Source organism: Nipponia nippon, unplaced genomic scaffold, assembly GCF_047370975.1.
Source record: "Nipponia nippon isolate SJK-2023a ecotype South Korea unplaced genomic scaffold, ASM4737097v1 scaffold_5, whole genome shotgun sequence".
Taxonomy (NCBI): domain Eukaryota; kingdom Metazoa; phylum Chordata; class Aves; order Pelecaniformes; family Threskiornithidae; genus Nipponia; species Nipponia nippon.
Window position 1 is genome coordinate 92,325,835 of NW_028262369.1, and position 18,093 is coordinate 92,343,927.

At 38.2% G+C, this 18,093-nt stretch overlaps 1 protein-coding gene across 1 annotated transcript in view; it reads right to left on the minus strand.

The window, feature by feature from the left end:
• The window catches only part of NCKAP5 (NCK associated protein 5), a 406,910-nt gene that overhangs the window by 48,898 nt on the left and 339,919 nt on the right, over positions 1-18,093 (minus strand). Inside the window, exons 13-16 of the mRNA XM_087733741.1 lie at positions 16,222-16,413; positions 11,866-15,719; positions 10,992-11,112; positions 6,591-6,669 (exon numbers count right to left, since the gene is read on the minus strand). Of these exons, the coding sequence (XP_087589867.1) occupies positions 6,591-6,669; positions 10,992-11,112; positions 11,866-15,719; positions 16,222-16,413 (4,246 nt within the window). The remainder of the gene's footprint in view (positions 1-6,590; positions 6,670-10,991; positions 11,113-11,865; positions 15,720-16,221; positions 16,414-18,093) is intronic.

The window sequence follows — 18,093 nt, forward strand, 5'->3', positions numbered from 1 at the left end:
GGAGTCAGATAATGAGCAATACTGGGGCACCACACAAGCAGTGAACAGTGACCACCAGTTTCAAACGATGCAGGTGAACAAACATGAGGGGAAAGGTGAGAAAAGAATATCTTGGCAGTAAATGGGTATATTTGTGGGAAAACCATACAGAAGAACCAGAAAGAAAAGAGGAGTCGGAGACAAACAAATTTACCTGGGGTACTAGAAAGAATGCAGGTCCTTCTCCTCATAGAAAAGTCTGCTTATGAAGGGTGGTTTTTTATTATCATATATATATAGTTTCATAGTATGGCTACTGGGTGCTGAATAAAACAATATCAGAATACACAATAAGGCTATCATCTTTAGTATTTTGATACCTCAATGCAAATAATTATAATGCTGACATTTCATTTTAAGTCAAACCCATTTACACCTACAACATGTTATATGTCCTACATATATCTGTAAAATTGCTATCAAGTTGCTAGCAACTTTCTATAAAACTTGCTGTGAAGGACATTCCTGGGTTCTACTGGAAATGTAGTTTCATCACTTTTCTTTGCTGCATATAAAGCCTAAAGGGGTGGACTTTAAAACACAACGCAGCATATAAAATATCAACACCGCTTTATTTCTGGAACATTAGGCATCTACGGGATTCAACCAAATGTTCTCTAAAGCAGATGAATCTCCAAAAAGTTGCTTGAAAGACAGACCTTCCTTTTTCTTACCAGATTGCCTTTAAATTAAACTGCAAAACCCTTCTGCAAGGCTGTTCTTGGAAAGTAGAAAAAATGATGATAAAGGCTGCTATAAGGCAGATGATTATCAAGAACTTTAATGGAATTGAGCGCTGGGCTACAGCAGAGCTACAAAAGAATCCCTTGACCTCAGTGTGTGTTTTTGTTCTAGCACAAAGCAGCAAAGCCTACAATGCACTTTTAATGTTGCTTTGATAGTGTGGAAGCCCAACCCTCTATCTAGCTAGAGACTTTTCAAAATCCTTTTAAGGACCTGCAGGCGTTTTCTCTGTATTATAGAAATGCCAGTATCTACAAGGTTCCCATTTAATGCTGGATGAATCAATTTTGAGCAACTGACCTGGACCTCTAATGAAACTTTGACAAAAATTAGACCCAAGTCTTTCTTCAAAGTTTCAAAAATTCTGACTACATTTATCTTCATAATCTTCACCTGGCTCCAAATTTCACCTGAACTACTCCAAACAAACAACAGGGGTCAACGCCATAGTTGGATAATTTCTTTCCAAGAACTGTGAATCTTTCTACTATGGATTCTAACCCCAGCCTACCTCAGGGAATTAACTCCCCATACAACTTCAGTAGGTAGTATCTTGTGCTTCTAGTGGAGCAGATAGTACCAACAACACCCAGATATATTTTGGATTGCTGCTACCAATTCTGGCATTATCAAGAGTGCCCACAATGCTCAAGCGAACTGCAAGTCTGTTCAGATTTTTTTCATTTATTTTATTTTTACCAGGGATGTCATTCCGAGGACAAAACCTACCTGCAGTGATGGCCCTGATGTCAAAGCTCAACAGGCTTTTATTAAAGAATAAATCTGGCCCTTTAGTTCAATCCGTGACTTATTAAAGATAACATTTGAAAGCAAAAACTTTCCAGTTCAATAAAGTAATTCCTTTAGATGAACTGTCCATGCTTTTGTGTACTCCCTGAACTTCAGTGCTTTAGACCAGAAGTGCTTGTTTGATTCATTTAGGAGTTGCTAAGGATAGAATGACCACTGGAAATCCACTGTGGTGAATAAACATATTTACACATAGAAACATCTGCAACAACAACAAAAGTAATCCTCTGTCTTTGTATTGAAACCTGAGTATAAATTTAAGAATAGACTTGAAACCTTCTCAGACACCTCTCATCAGCCTATTTAGGCTGGCGAATATATGCTGAGATTGTGTTTTGTGTGAAGCTTGAGTATATCATTAGCAAAAAGTGTATTCAGTGTTGACTCGCTTCTCTAGCAAATTTGTCACCCATTTGGGGTGACAAAGAGAAAAGGAAACTGGACAAAAAGAAATGATTATCATGCAGCTTTCAAACACGGGGTGTGGTAAATCACCAAGTGTTGATGTCTGAGAAAATGGCACATGCAGTCTCTCCTCCTTCAGCCTCAGCATAGGTTTATATCAACACTGAAGAATGATATGATTGATTACCACTAACTTTCCTCTTCATTACAGATATATATATTCCTAAAAAGAAAACAAAGTCAGGAACCTTTTCATTTGTGTAGGGACCTGTATAGCCAAAAATACTTTTGCTCCTTCAAGGCACCCATATTTTAGCCATAATGGATGAATATTATAATCAAGGAAACTGTCTTTGGTAAGACTGTTACTGTATACCATAGAATTCTCATGTGAAGTTGTCTGCAAGAATGAATTCTTCGGTAATTAGCATTTGTTTGCTTGTGCCATGGATTTTTGGCTTTTCCCTTGAAGCTGTTTATCAATGAAAACTCTTAATACGTTATAATTAATACAATCACACTTTTCCAGGAGTGGCTGCTAATTTGAAACAGTACTTGAAATATGAAACATTAAACTTTCTCAAAAATGCTTTTTTCTTCTCAAGATGTCCAATTATTAACTTCTCTATGTAAAGGTGTCATTTGTAACTGTCTTGTAATTTTTTTGGCCATTGTGACAATGGGGAAATTCAAGACAAACACTGACACTTCTACTCCCTCGGCGGAAACAGAATTCTTTTTCTTTGTAAAATGAAGGCTTTTTTATGTTTACATGGGAGCAATACTGTCAGGAGCTTGACACATCGTCTTTGCATTCAATAAAAGAGTTTTATTTATAGGAATATTTGGAGATCCTGCTGTACCTGTCTGAGCTGGGGATTATCTCATGACACAAAGGGAAAGGCAACCTTTTTATCATGTCCTTCCTCTTATTAGGTACTTCAGCATTTCCCACTTCATCAGTCTTTCAAAACCCAACTATTTTATTGCAAAGGGCTTGAGGAAGGAACTCTGAAGATGACTGGACCTGAAAGTGATACTTGTAGATGCTTAGGTCTCCTGTCTGTGGGAAGCAGGAGCACGGGTAGCATCTGTGCTGCCAGGGCTGCATTGGGCATCCTCACTGACAGTACGGTGAAAGCATCCAGGGTAGAGCATATTTTTGTTTTAAAAATGTTTAAAATGTTTTAAATGTATGTTTAAGTACAATATAGCACAATATAAATGACTGCTTCATATGGAAATGATCATGTGTTCCTGAGATACAGGTATACTAGAAGGGAAATTTTATATTACTGTGCATTCTTGTATTCTTTCAATTTAGCAAATCCAAAGACTCAGCAAAATACTTAAATTTGTTTAGATCAACAACTGACAATAAATTAAAAACCTCGCAACTGGCATTTTACACGTTTTTTGTTTAACACACCCAGGAGTATCTCGTTATTAGAAAGTGGTGAACAAGCATTGTTTTACATGATACCAACCTTGAAGACTGTTCAGTTATATGTATCTTGTTTATTAGCTAACTGGGCAGAACTGATGTCAATTTAGGTATTTTATAGTGACAACTACAGAAACACATGTTTTTCCTATTATTTCTTTACCATAGTAAAGAACATCTTCCCTGCTTAATCACAGCCTTTCTACATCTTCTATACATTCAGCTCTATTTTGTTAACAGTTTACATCAAAACCAGTAGAATAAACTCATTAAAGTACAGCTACAAAACCACAGTGAACTTCGCTTTCTTAAAACAACCGCTTATGATGGTGAAGAATGCAGTAAGAAATTAATTTACAGCCTGCTGAAATTTTCAAGGTTTCAAAGATGTTCCTGTTCTGGCAGAACCCCCAACACTATGAAACTGTTGCATGGAAACAACAGACCAAAAGCCTCCACCAGGACAAGAACTGCTCAGGGGTCAGAGCAACTGCCCTCTTTGATCAGACTAAGGACCTGGCTCACTATTAGGTGCTTGATGGCAGTGAGGCACAGCATTTACAGAGCCATCCTTCCTGTATTATGCCCTTCTGCTTCTGACAACCAGAAGCTTAGGCGTTGATAACAAAGAAAGCCAAATTTGGCGCTCTCACATCTCAGGTACTTCTCCATACCAACAAGTTCTTTATAATTTTCACAGGTTCTTCCTTCTGTATGTTTTTGACTAAAAATCGCAAGCTGACGTGGGAAATGTTGCAAATGAAAGTTTCTTAAAGCTGCATAGAGTTTCAGTCTTGAAAAAAATCACTATCTGTCTATGAAAACCTTTGTATCAGAAAAATGCCAGAACCTCTATCAAGGAATTTGATAAAAGTATCAGAACGAGACCTAGGAAAGCTTGCTATCCACAAAGAGCAATGTGGACATACAGCAGGAAAAATACCAATGTAAGATAAAACATAGCCTGATGAGAGTGGTATAAAACACAGCAAGACACTGATTTAGGAGTGTTCAGGAAGTGCACTTAGATCCATGCTTCTAATTTCCCAGGCTTGGGCTTGTCCTGCTGAAATGACTGGTACATTCTGCATTAGGACTCACTCTGCTAATGTTAACAAATTTGCTTAGCGTTCTATTATTTTTACTGTGCCAGTACTACCTATTGCATATGATGTCTCCTATCATCAAAGTTTCCTGACATTAACAACTAGATCCTCAGTGCAAACTTCTTGAGTTATTCTCGACGCTTTGACAAGGCAGAACAGGGATAGCTGGCATCCTGTGTTGAGCCTTTAAGGGACGGCATTGTCTAGGGAAAAGAAGGTGCTTTTGTAATTGGTATAATTCAGATGATGGAAAGGTCTTTGTCTGAGCTATAGGAATTCCCCAAGGGCAGCACTGCCTGCCATCTCTGTAGCACTACATACTGTGGACTTGTATAGACCTGGGCCACAGACCTACCTGTCACTTTATCCATGTCATCAGCCCTGAAGAAGGTGAAGAAAAAGGTCTTTTCTTTGCAAAAAAGGACTTTGGTGCACAGGAGGACTGGACCCACAGTGATGACCTCTCCCAGCTAACTGAGGGCCTCATTAACCCAAGGCACAACGGAAGTCTGACTGTGGGGAATGCCAAGCAACCTGCTCCATAACCACTATGTCCTGTCAGAGACTCAGATTTGGTGCCTGTGGGAGGAGCAAAATATTAATGCCCTCAAAAGCCACCTGCATGACATATTACAGGACCCAATAACAAAGTAACATATCGAAACAGATAGCAATTAGGCCTCAGCCACAACCACCAATTACACTGATGAAGACCAAGAAAGCACTTGGTGTCTTTTCAGAAAAAAGCTCTGCAAATAGCTGTTTTTTCTTGTTCAGTACCTGGATTAAAAATTAAACCCAAACATTTCCCATCAATTCAAAGGAAAAGTTTTGAGAATGTTGGGGTGGAGGCAAAATAATTATTTCAGTCTGAAGAAAAATAATTCTGAACAATCTTAAGTGAGTTATTCTCTTTAGGGCAATTTCTAGTAACAGAAAGTAAGTCCTTTATGCACAGAGTGAGGAGCACATATTTCTCTTTTCAGGGCTAGTGCCTACCCACTCACAGAATCCCCTCAGAGTCTTACACTGTTCTTGTTATTTAGTTGCTGTAATGGAGACAAGTTATGGTTGGGTTCTTAGACAGGGAAGAGTTTAGGGATCTTTTCTGCAAGTAAGACAGCCAGAGTTTATTTGGCTGAATTTAGGACTGAAAAGGATGTACAAGTCAATAAGGCATGCAAACATTTTCATACTACCCCAAAGAGAAATGTGTTTCGACGTGATACCTCTGTTCAGCCCCACTTGCTGGGTTGACAGTATTAGTGAAATGGAAGAGCTTCTGGCTAGCAAAATCACTTACAGCATCCTGAAAACACTCAATCAGATTTTAGCTATTGCTGCAGTCTCTGCCTGCAAGGGGAACTTGCTAAAGGAGAATCTTTTTCGTTCAGAGTCAGTTCCTTATATTGATGACATACTGCTCTAATACAGATCCCAAACAGACTTCTGTTTTGTCCTCCATTGCCTATTCGGTATTTTAATATGTACTGTGGTTAAAAATTAGTACATGCCAATCAAGAAGCAGGGCGGATGGTGCTACCCTCCTGAAAAGCATAGAGCAAAGGCAACTTTATTTTCAATAACAGCTTTAAGGTCTTCTGAACAGACACCCGGTTTGCTACTTCTTCTGGTTCAGTTTATCACTATAATTATTCTGCTATTCAGAATTTTATTCTGAAATTTACTGATTCAAGGCCAGATGACAGAGTTACAGTATATCAGTATTATTCCCACTGAAAGTACCATGCACAATGACCCTCGAATTAAGCCACTATGTGTAACTCACTAGTTTTGGAGGCTGAAATGATCTTTCAGAGCCAGATTCCAAAGCCCTTCTGTCAGTACTGCATTGATCCACTGGTAATGGTATGTACTCATCTTTTATACAGCTGGTGAAATCTGGCTATCCAGGAACAAAGCTAAATGAATGCTAAAGCTGACATTAGGTGGGCAAACAAATAAAGTAATGAGAAATTAAACATGTTTTTTTCCAAGAACTGAGACAGCAATAAAATTCAGTGTAAAATATAATTTTGTACCTATCACATGACTCTGACATGTAGTCCTTGTCATGGTGTCCTCCTCTTCTTCTTGCAGGTTTTCTGTGACTACTTTAGCCTGTACATAGTACAACAACAAAAGTGAAGAACATCTGTGACTCTGTTTATGTTGCTTCATGATAACTACAGAATATGTTTTCAGAAATAAACCAGAGTAAAGTTACAGGGCAGCTAAGAGTGGAAGTACATAGCCTGTGTCATTCTATGAACGATATCTGAGGATAACAACTTTAACTTCATTCAAAGTCACAATACGCAGCAGTCAAAAAATACCCTTGGAAGATGCAATTCCTCAAAAGGAAACGTCTTTTTCTGCATTAAAAAAAAAAAAAAAAAGAACTATGCTCAGGTCTCCTGACCTCTTATTTGTTTCTCTCTAGGAATACCACGTTTCAGATTCTATGCTAAAGAAAATGTGAACTTAATATGTGATGTGGTGGTATCTCTCTACCTCAGTTTGCAAACACAGAACGTTGGCATTTTTGTTTCTCTCTCTGTTTAGAAGCATTTATTAGCTAAACAGAGAGAAAAACTTCATTTAATAATGCAGTGCACACTAAGAGCCTGTATGTGTTATTCAACTATGTGTTATTAAAGTCCCCTAGATATTCTATTTTTCAGATGAAGGCATAATTTTGCTCTGTTCTTCTGCACTCCTATTTCCCAAGTGTATATACAATTTGAGTATCTTCCTAGCATACAGTGAAAACCCCCTCCATTACATGCCATCAGCGGCCATAATTCAGATCCAGGGACATAATTTTCTGCCGTGCTATATAAATCAAACAGGAATGAAGATACTTTCAGGGTGATGAGAGGAGGAAAGCCAGCACTGCAGAAAAAATTACTTTCAATATCTCAGAGATCTTAAATTATTTGTTAATCACTCTCTGCTGTTTTAAACCACTTACAGCACATTCACAATAACATTAAATATGTTCTGTAATCTAAACCAGTAGAATTTATCATCATTTGCATGACATATCTTTGATCATAGTATATATTCTGCTTGTCTGGCTTACAGAAGTAACCCTATTGACCTCTTGTGACTAGCCTCAGTAAGACATGAAAGACTCGTTCTCTATATTTATAAAAGTACATTTATAATCTCTTAATCCCAGAGATTTGATTACATGTTTTTTCTTCTGAAATGAGGCTCTTCAGGCTATGGAAAATGAAGAGGAGAATATGTGATCATTTGGCATCGAATTACGGGTAGAACAATTTCTCACATTTGCAGACTGCATGGCGGTCTGTGGCTTGCTGCTGATGTGACATTTCACAATATTAGGATAGATCTCTGAGTATTCCCCAAACACACAGACTGCAGACAGACAGCGCTACACAAAACTCCTGGTGTCTTGATTTTGGTGCCACACTTCCACCTCACAAAGTAAAGCCCATGGCTTTTCTAAATTATATTGGGCTGTAATAAAATCACAAAGATGAAATGAAGCAGTGCAGCACAAAAATGATTGTATCTCACCTTAAGCTCCAGCCAAGGACATGAAAAAGTACTGGAGAATGTGGAATATCCTTGGTGTGGGCTAAAGGATTATGTATTTCTGTTGGCTGGCCTTTAGAGCAAAGTGCTTTTTTGATGAACACTAACGGGAAGCGTATCCCTCTGAAGGTGAATGCACAAGGCCACCATTGGTGGAACATTGCTTTTTCCATAAATTCAGTGGCAGTCAAGCAATAACGTTCTTTGCATGAACAGAAATCAGAGGTAATTGGTGCATATGTTATGGCATAATAGTGCCCCAAGTCTTTACCTGGCACATCATAAGAGAAGATTTAATCATCAAAAATTAAATAGGTTTTAAAGGAAAAACTTTCTAGAAAATGAGTGTTAAAAATGTTATGGCCAGGATTTAAAGAAGCAGTATATATATGATGCACAGTTTTGAAATACAGCAGCTTCTGCACTGAGCCTGTATGACTAAATGCACTTTGCATTGTTCAAAAAAGAAAAGAAATCTTCTTAGTTCAGGGCTTTGCAAAAGATTTATGCTGTTTTCTCCAAAAGCATTCATTTTGTCCTTTTACAAGCAAAAAAATGTACAACAAGCCATTCTACCGCATGCAACTGTTTTCAGTCACAGCTATCTCCCAGTCCTTTGCAATCTGCTTCATAGTAAGCAGACACCAAAGAATAACTGGAAATGGTAGTAATAAGATGCATGAACTTTGAATTTAAAGACTTCCTATTCTTTTTCTTGTAGAAGTTCGGAGGACAAGATGAAATATCACATACTGTGGAATCTTAAGGTATATCTCTTTCATAAGTTAGCATTAAGAACTGTAAGCACATTTTTAATCTCGTTATTCTAGATGTCCTCAGTCTTTTGGCACTACGTATTTCTTTCAGGAATTAAGTGCCACAAAAAACACAATATGAAACTCACAAAGATGAAGCATATAATGTAACTTAATGTTCAAAAACAATAAAAAAATACTGTGATTCCCAGCGAACAAAAGAGTGTAAGGTATAGGACAGGTAATGGCTTTTCCCCATGACTAACGTCCTTAAAAACTAAATAGTATAATTAGCATTTCTCCATTATTTATGTATATTAAGGACAATCTTTGTAGTTCCCTGATAAAACGAAGTGTGTTTCTTGAAGGTATACTGAAATGACTGAAATAACCTAAATGACTATTATGGCTGCTTTTAGAACGACTTCACAAAATAACAGACAAAAAGCCCAGCAAATTATTAGAAATTATTAGATTAGAAAACAGTAAGTTAGCAAGAAATTGTAGAAGCAATGTGTAGAGTTTTTGTACTTCTGTACAGTGAAGATATACCGTAAGCTGTCAGGACCATATTAAATGGGGCATAGTTAAACTGAGTGGCTCTGATAAGGGGCTCTGCTTTGCTATCAAAGTTCTAGATCAGTTGGATTGAATTTCCTGCATATTGCACATTTCCAGACTTTCATTCTCTCTCTTTCCTTTCAGTGACACTACAAGGACAGCCTTAGATATGCTTATAATTTGTGGTTTTATAATGCAGGAGACATCTGCATTTTCAAAGAAGAGATGATACCACAGGAGTCAGGAGGAAAAAGTTTTCAAACACATTCATTCTGCGTATGTTCCCTGTAAGTTTTAAAAAATGACCTTGCAGATATTCTTAGGAAAGACATCTGCATTAAAGTAAAAATAACATTTGCCTGAAGTTGAAACCATGTGTGGGATACTTTAACCTTAAGCATCCTAAACACCAGTACTAAGCTAAGTTTTTCCAGGTCTCATTATGAAGCTGTTTGAAATTTGTTTTACCCTTGAAACACAACCCAAAGAATTTGTATTTCAAATTCTCTCAGATGAAGTAGTTGCACATGCTGTACTTCAGTAACTCAGTTTTATCAGAACAACAAAAGTAATAGCCTCAACTTCATGTTCAGTATTATATTTGGCACAAGTTTTCAGACTGTTTTGTGAAAATTGTGATTACTGTTAATAATCATCATAATAATAAGGTCAAGGCAGCTACCAGGAATGAGAAAAGAATGCTCATCAAGTTAAAGCATCTCTGTTTTCCTGCTGCTTGGACTTTAAAACATCATGGGAAAGGCCCTTGCTAGGCAAGAAATTCCTCACTAAATTCTAAAGTTAATTATTAGAAGCTTCACAAGGAAGGGCACCCATTCAGTCTGACTTTAGGCTACAATCCTAGACTCTGTTTGTACACTTCTCGATGCAGAAAAGTTAGCCACTCGCATAACCTTTCAAGAAACAGAATCTAGCAGCTAACAGAAAATAAAATGATTTTTCTCCTAAATTGCGACATTTGTAGTCTCTGGGTAAATGAAAGCATTAGGTATAGTTAGTGCCTTATTGAAGCATAGAACTAACTACAGGGCATTAACGGAGATTTTCCATGATACAGAGACATGGGTCAAATGTATGTGTTTGCTTTTGAAAGACTCCCTCTTAAGTGGCAGATATTCCCAAATGTGCTCAAATACTTTGCCTTTTCCCCATCAGCAGTGCGCTGTTTAGGCTTGATTTGTATAATGTTCAGAGGAATGTTCAACACTGGCATGCAATTTTCAGGGAAAGGGGAAAAAATGAAAAAAAGAAACCAGTCCTATTATTTCACTCTACTACAGTATGATTATAGCATCGTTGTGCATATATCTCCACTGGAATTGAATTGCCAGCAGAAGCAGTAGGATCTTCATGACTAGCTGTATAACCTGGCCTATAGTCAAGCTGCCAACTTTTGTATTACTTCACAATTCTTTAGCTACACAAAATCTCTCTATCATATATAAACAGTTATTATCCTGTTTGTCTGTACTGGCAATAAGGAACACATCCAGAAGTTAAAAAGAAGGTAATAATGTTTTCATGTACTAAAGCACTTACCAGGGTCTGATTCTGCATTTCCATATCAGCTTTTGTGTTGCTGTTTTTCTTGTGGTTTCCTTGAGAGCTGATAGAGTTGCTGTGAAGAGAGGAGCCCTGGGAGCTGCCCTTCGACACACTCCTGTAGGAAACATTATTTGATCCACTTTCTGTCTGCTGAGCTGCTTTCTTATCAACTCTGCAGGTAGAGAGTGATTCCTCTGATAAATTACATTGCCCTTCTTCAATCACTCTACTTCTCCATTCCTTTAATGTTTAAAGTAACCTCTCTGTATCTTTCTGTCTCTAGACCTTTGAGTGATAAATGTTTCTAACTAGCCTTGATCAAATCTGTCACTTGCAATTTCAGGTAGTATATCAATTTAGTCTTTCACATATAATGATTTATATTATATTTGGGACTGCTGTGGGGCAAATGTGAAAACAGAGTATAGCAATTGCTAAGTTCTTCTGTGACCGAAGGTTGTGGTAGCTAGAAATGTAACTAATTCTGACTAGTTACCAAATATATGTTTGCTGGTTACAATACATGAAGATGGAATACATTAAAACATGTACCTAATTATCCTCTGTCTTTACACACCACCTGCCTAGATTCTTGATTTCTTGAATCATTTGAATTTCTATCTACTTGGATTTAACTTGCCATTCTTTCATTTCAAAGGCCATTGGTTTGGTTAACAAAATAACATGAACAAAATTATCATCTCATTATTGGTGTTTTTTCCAGTAGAGATTAAAGTCCTGATAGTGTACCTACAGACTGCTACTATGCATTCATTCTTAGTCTAAAAGGAACATACATTGAACTTAGCATCTAAGCATCTGTAAAGCTACACAACACCACATCCCAAATTGTGTTCCAGGGTTTTACCTGTTTAAAAGCTCTTTCATAAAACTGTCTTTTGGTGAGTATGTAGCTGTGGTGGAACCTTTGACTTGTTCACACTCAATCTCACCAGGCATGTCTTGCGAAGGTTTCATAATTTTGCTCTCCATGACATCAGCTAAAACGTCACCATTGTCTGTTTTCCCGTTAATTTCATTTTCTATTTCACAGTGTTGTTCAGTCTTCTTTTTTTCTTTTCTTCTCTCTAATTTTGCCTGCTTAATTCCAAAGCTTGAAACTTTTGCATCTTTTTTTTCTACCTTTGTTTTAGGAACATCAGTTTTCCTGCTACTCAGTGCTGGGAGCTTACTCTTTCGAAAGCCAAACCAACTAGCCAGAGAGGGCCCAGTCTTTTGTTTAGTCTCCACAGTGGGAGATTTGGTTTGTCCCTGACCCTTTTGCACATTTTCTTGGATGCATAACATGACTTTCTCCTCTATTGTAGGCTGTAGAGCTGGTGAACTCAAAACATCGGTAACCTTCTCAGAGGCTTCTGCTAACTTTAAAGACATTTGCTGTCTTCGTGACTTCGTTGCTTCCAGTTTATGAGGACACTTTATTCCATCCAAACTTTGAAATGATGAAATTTGTTTGGAAGATACAGTAGCTGACGCTTCTAACTCCAATTCTGCTGGCAGAACACTTTTTTTGCTTAGAGCTTCATGTTTAGAACTTTCAGTGCTTTTCTCACTCTGGACGGATAGACTGCGTGCATCTTTCTGAGAAAATGGTTTGTTTCCACCACATTTTGAAGTGTTGTGAAACAAGTCTACTTTTGAAGATGATCTGAAGGGCAGTTTGCTTGGGCTACCATGCTGGCTATTGCAACTACTCATATTTCCAAGACAACCTTGTCTAGAATAAGAATTTTCTGTGGTTTTAGGAGTATATGAAAGAGTCTCTGGTGTCACTGCTGACCCAGGAACGGCCTTGATTTGAAGTCCTTCCATGGCTGAGTTCTGCCTTGTTAGAGAATTTCCTCTATCAGAAGTGTTTGTAATAATCTGAGTCCGTACTTTTCCAAGACCTTCTGTCACAGGGGCAGATGGCTTTTCCCCTGTATGAATGCTAAAACTCTGACTACGAGCTTTTGCTCCATTCATGCCCAGAGCTGGCTTCAAGTGCGACTTGTTGCTAGAAGAAACAGATCTCTTAACTAATTTGTTTTCTAATCCATCTACTCTGTCTACCACCAGGTTGCAGTTTTCATGTGAATGAGGTGATGCTGTATCCATACTAAGTCCCACAGTAAAATTATTTTTTACTTCGGTATCAGATGTAGAGTCTTTTAATTCAGCATCTGTTGCACCTCTAGTGGTTACCCTTATAGATTCATTTTGCTTGTACTTACTTGAACGCACATTACTTTTGGAAGCTGCATTTATGCTGTCTTTTTCCTGCTTCCCTGGTACAGTAGAGCTCTTTCGGAGAAGCTGGGGAGATTTGACAAATAATTTCAGTCCTACAGGGAGACGGGTTTTCATTCCTTTCTCATTAGAGTTTTGGGTAGCCTGTGCAGTGTCACTACCATGAAACAGTGTTGACATAGGGGAATTGTTTACCTGAGAGAGTAAAGGCTCACTTGTGCTTGTTGTATGACATTGAGGAGTTGCGGGGAGAATGTTTGGCATCTTTTGTGGCTGATCCACCCCACTGTCACTGGAAATATCTTTTTTGCTGGAATATGCATCTTGTGAAGAAGTTGTTTCCAATGATGGACAACCTAGAGAAAAGGACTTGGCTGTTTGAAAATCTGTGTTGGAAAATTCATGATTCCTGTGGAGACCCAGCTGATTAGGGTTTTTTGGGCAGACTTGCTTTGTGGAAACTTTGGAAAGTCCTTGGCATGCACTATGGGGTTGCTGAGATATGCATTTATTCTGCATAATTGCTTCTGTATTTTCTTGAAGGTAAGATAATTCAATTTTGGCCCCAGAAGATACATTTTTTGCTTGCATTTCATGACTAGATTGATTATGAAAGCCAGAGTTCACAGTTCCTTTTAATGGTGATGATTTCAGTATATTTTTTGCTGTTTCACTGGGACCAGCTCCTCCTAACTTTACCACCACAGGTGGTGAATGAGCATAATTAGGTCGAATCAACAGGGATGTTGACCTGCCTGGAGGAAGGGGTGGGGACGGTGATCGGGCTTCTACAGTTGCTAAATCACAATGAAAGTCTCTGGTTGGAGGTTCTCCATAGTTGCTGGGCTCTGTAAGGTGCTGAGGCAACAGTGGTGATGCTGGACTCTGACTCTTTGGATACTTTGACCCATCGCCTCTGCCTGGATGTTTCAAGCCAGGCAGGGGGTGGGCAGGGGGCTTTGGAACCTGGAAGTCGACTTTTGAGTCAAAATTACGAGGTGGACTTTGTGCCTTTTTGAATCTCGAAAGCTTTACAGGTGGCAGAGCAGGTGATTTTTCAAGGGTTGCAGGGCCCACTGATTGAGCTACAGGTGCCTCCTCGCTCTCTGTCATCGCAGTTTTTTGTGGAGAAAATTTACCTCTGCTGGGTATTTTAGTCAAGTTTGGCTTTTGATTGATTTCTGCATGCACAGTGGAGCTTGAATTGCCCTTGTATGATACATCATACACTGGCTTCACTAGTTTTTGTCGTGGAGTATTTTGCAGTGTCACTCTTCCACAGCGTGAAGATTCACTGCAGGTCATGGGGACAACTGTATTGTTATTCCCTGTATTATCTTCAAGAGTCTTTTTCTCAGTTTCATCTTCAAGTCTTTCTAAAGCAGTGTAGTTTCTAGCATTGGTTCCTGTCTGCAAATCGGTTATTCCCTGAGGTATAAGTTCAGTATATTCTGCATTGGACCTAGTTTGTGGCTGGTTGATTGAAATTTCATTTCTTGTTACAGTGACAACTCCAGTTTGATGTGAGCTGAATTCAATAGGCTCACCATCCTCAGCATCAAATATTACGGTAATGCACTCTTCAGAAGAGGTCTTTTTTATAACCTTTTGTTGTTTAATGAAATTACATGTCTTTGGCCTAATGTCTGAGTGAGCAGATATCTGTTTTTCCTCTTTGTCAGTAGACACAAACTGAGAATTCTCTGTAACTTTGAGCATGTCAGAAGTCTTTGTGTACTTCTCAGTAAAAGGATTTGCTAATAAATCTGATGGACTTTTCTCATCACTGCTTTCTATATGCAATTCATCCAACACTTCATTGTCGTCAGTATCTGAAAGCTGAAAATTAAGGTCCTTCCAGCCTATATCAGCATGGCTTTGATTTAACTGTAACTCAGGCAGCTTTGCTCTGGTGCACGGTTTTACTTCTGCCTGGAATCCACTGACAAAACTAGTCAATTTTTCAGGTCTTTCCTTTGAATTAAAATACGAACTTCTTTCTGGCAAATGTTTCCTATTAGGATCCCAGTCAAAGAGACTGTCAGAAACACTGTGAGTTAATTTGTTACAATAGGTCCTGCAGTCTTTGCTTGGTACTTCCTGCAGCAACAGTAAGGATGAAGAGTCGTCATCTGCATCATCGTGCGAATCTGAATCATAAGAGAAAGTCGTCTTATGTTCAAGGCAAATACTTCCTGTTTCCATTGGCTTACAATGAGTCTGTTCATTATGGCTGCCACATTTAACTCCAGGGGAATATATTCCTTCATTAGAGTTCATGCAATCTTTGTAACCCCATTTTGATATTACTGAAGGTGACTCAAGTAATATTTTTTGCTTCTGTAACTTCTTCAGCCCTTCTAAGATATGGTTTTCCTTGATACGGGTTGGAGGTAGATCATCTGCAGGACTTGAGAGATTGCTTGGGAGCGAAGAACCAATGCTTATTCTTTTATCCCAGCTCACGAACGACTGTTAAAACAAAATAAAATTCACATATTACTCACAAGTGCTGTTAATAAAAAGTGTTACCATTTTAGTGAAGAGATTTAGGAGTTGCATGGGGCATTACATTTCATCCATTGCTATTAATAGCAATGTTCTTTTTTAATAACGGATTTCATAGTGGTGTGAAGGCTGCAGTGAATTTAAAACCTGTAGGAAGAACAATATGAATGGAAGGATTAAGATAAAGGAGAAGAACAATTTGGACTGTGAAAGACAGAATAAATGTCAGAATAAATGAGGAAACTGTGAGCAAATTGGGGTGATAAAGGAATTGTTAAAAGAAAAATCAAAAAGAGGGAGAGGGAGGGAGAGATCAGGGAGACAACCCTTACTGAGTTTAGTGACAACTGTTTTAAATACAAAAGAGAGAAGAAAGTGAAAAAAAAGTCTGAAATAGGCAGCTTTTCAATTAATCTTGTTTCAGATTAACTTAAGCTAATAAATGAAGAAAATTAATTTGATTTACCCTTTTGCTGCATGTCTTTCCATCATTCCAAGTGTAGGAGGAACCACTGGAATATTCACTGCAAGCACTTGAGAGGGAGAGTTCACTGCTACTGCAGCTGCTCCGGGGATACAGCCGGCTAGGACCTGTCATATTTAATTGACTCTGGCATTTCAAGACAGGTATACTGGATTTCACGTTCTGCTGGCATTCCTAAAATATGAGAAGAAATAGAAATATGTCATGGGTGGAAAAAGGTAATTTAATTTCCTCTTGATTAAGAAGGACAAAGAAAAAGCAAGTAAGCTACTTAACACCTCCCTGTTATGCCATTAGCATCTGGTGAATTTAATACAGAGAGTAAATTAAAAATTGCTAACATTTTCATTTGTTGGGGGAAAAATCCACAATCCGCCATGTTTTCTTCTTTATTCTTGAATACCAGTATTCTGCTTTTCTTTTGTTAAAGATTATTCTGAGTCTATTTGAATTATGCTTTGTACATAAGCAGCGTGCTCCAGTAAGATACAGAAAACAAAGTTATAAGAATATAAGTACATCTTGACAACTGCATTATAGCCCTACAATGTAACAGATGAGGCTCTACATCTTGGACAGGGTAAATTAATTTAGTATCCCAACCAGAATGTCCACTGAGAATGGAATCTCTCCATTACAGTCTAATTTTGGTTTCCTATCTAGTTCAAAGCTTTGTCTAAGAAACTCTCTGACGTAGGACAATCCATCTTTGTGTCGCTCGCAGACAGCTGAAGCCTCTTGCTTATGCAATTTATTGACACTTTATGGCTGCCTTTAGTACTTGTGTAGTTATCGCCCCTCTCCAAATGCAATTTCAGCTGACTGTGACTAAGTGCCAGCTTTGAGGAAGAGAGTAATGAAGAGCAGATAGCACTTTAGGTAAAATATTAAGCCTCTGTAGGAGTATCTAGGATGCCTTTAATTTGTTTTCAAAGTAATACTCTTGTGCGTAACAGTGTTAGAGCTTCTTTAATGTTAAGTGCCTACACCATTCTGTTATGCTATTCTCCAGGTTCCTTACAGAATCAGACATCTTTTTTAATTACCAGGAACACCAAACAGAGTGACATGACTCGGTTTCATAAAACTTCGCTTTGATTTTTTGTATGTAGATACACCCCAAATTAATTTTGCTTAGATGAAAATTTTACCTTTATATTCAGGAAGACACAAGAAATCTAAAGTTATTGAGTCCACAAAACAATTATCAAAACTGTGTAGGCAGTAGGCACAGCCTCTTCATGCAAATCTCTGGAAAAATGCTCAGTTTGTAGGCACTTCTCATACACTAACATGTTTGTTGGCCTTCTGCTAATTTCTTCCATTTATTCCCCCATGTTCTCCCATTTATTACTACTAGGGTTGAACCTTTTTTCAGTTAAATGGGAGAGAGCAGAATTTTTACTGCTGAGGAGTTCATCAGTACAGCTGTTCATTGCTCAACTGACATAATAATGTGCTGTTTTTGACAAACGTAACTACAGGGCAAATCATTATTCTCTGTCACAGGCAAAAGCTATGAATGGGAAAATCATTTAGAGGTAGCAAGAGCACATTTCACCTCTGGGAGTTATTGGTACATGTTCTCCTAGGAAGTCAAATGGATGCAGGAGGAATAGCCTTTAAATCCACTGGCTCTGGGAAGAATACATCTTTCAGCATCAGAGGCAGGCTGATGCCTGTGTTTTTGGCTCTGAAACAGACTTTCTTGTTTTGTTGAGACAAATTACTCTTTATTTCTGACATCATGGTTCCCATGGGAGACCCTCTCTCATCAGCATCCTCAGCTATGATGGTGTCATTCCCTGTAAGGTTGACTGTAGAGAGGCCAATGGCAGCATCTGCTTGTTCTGG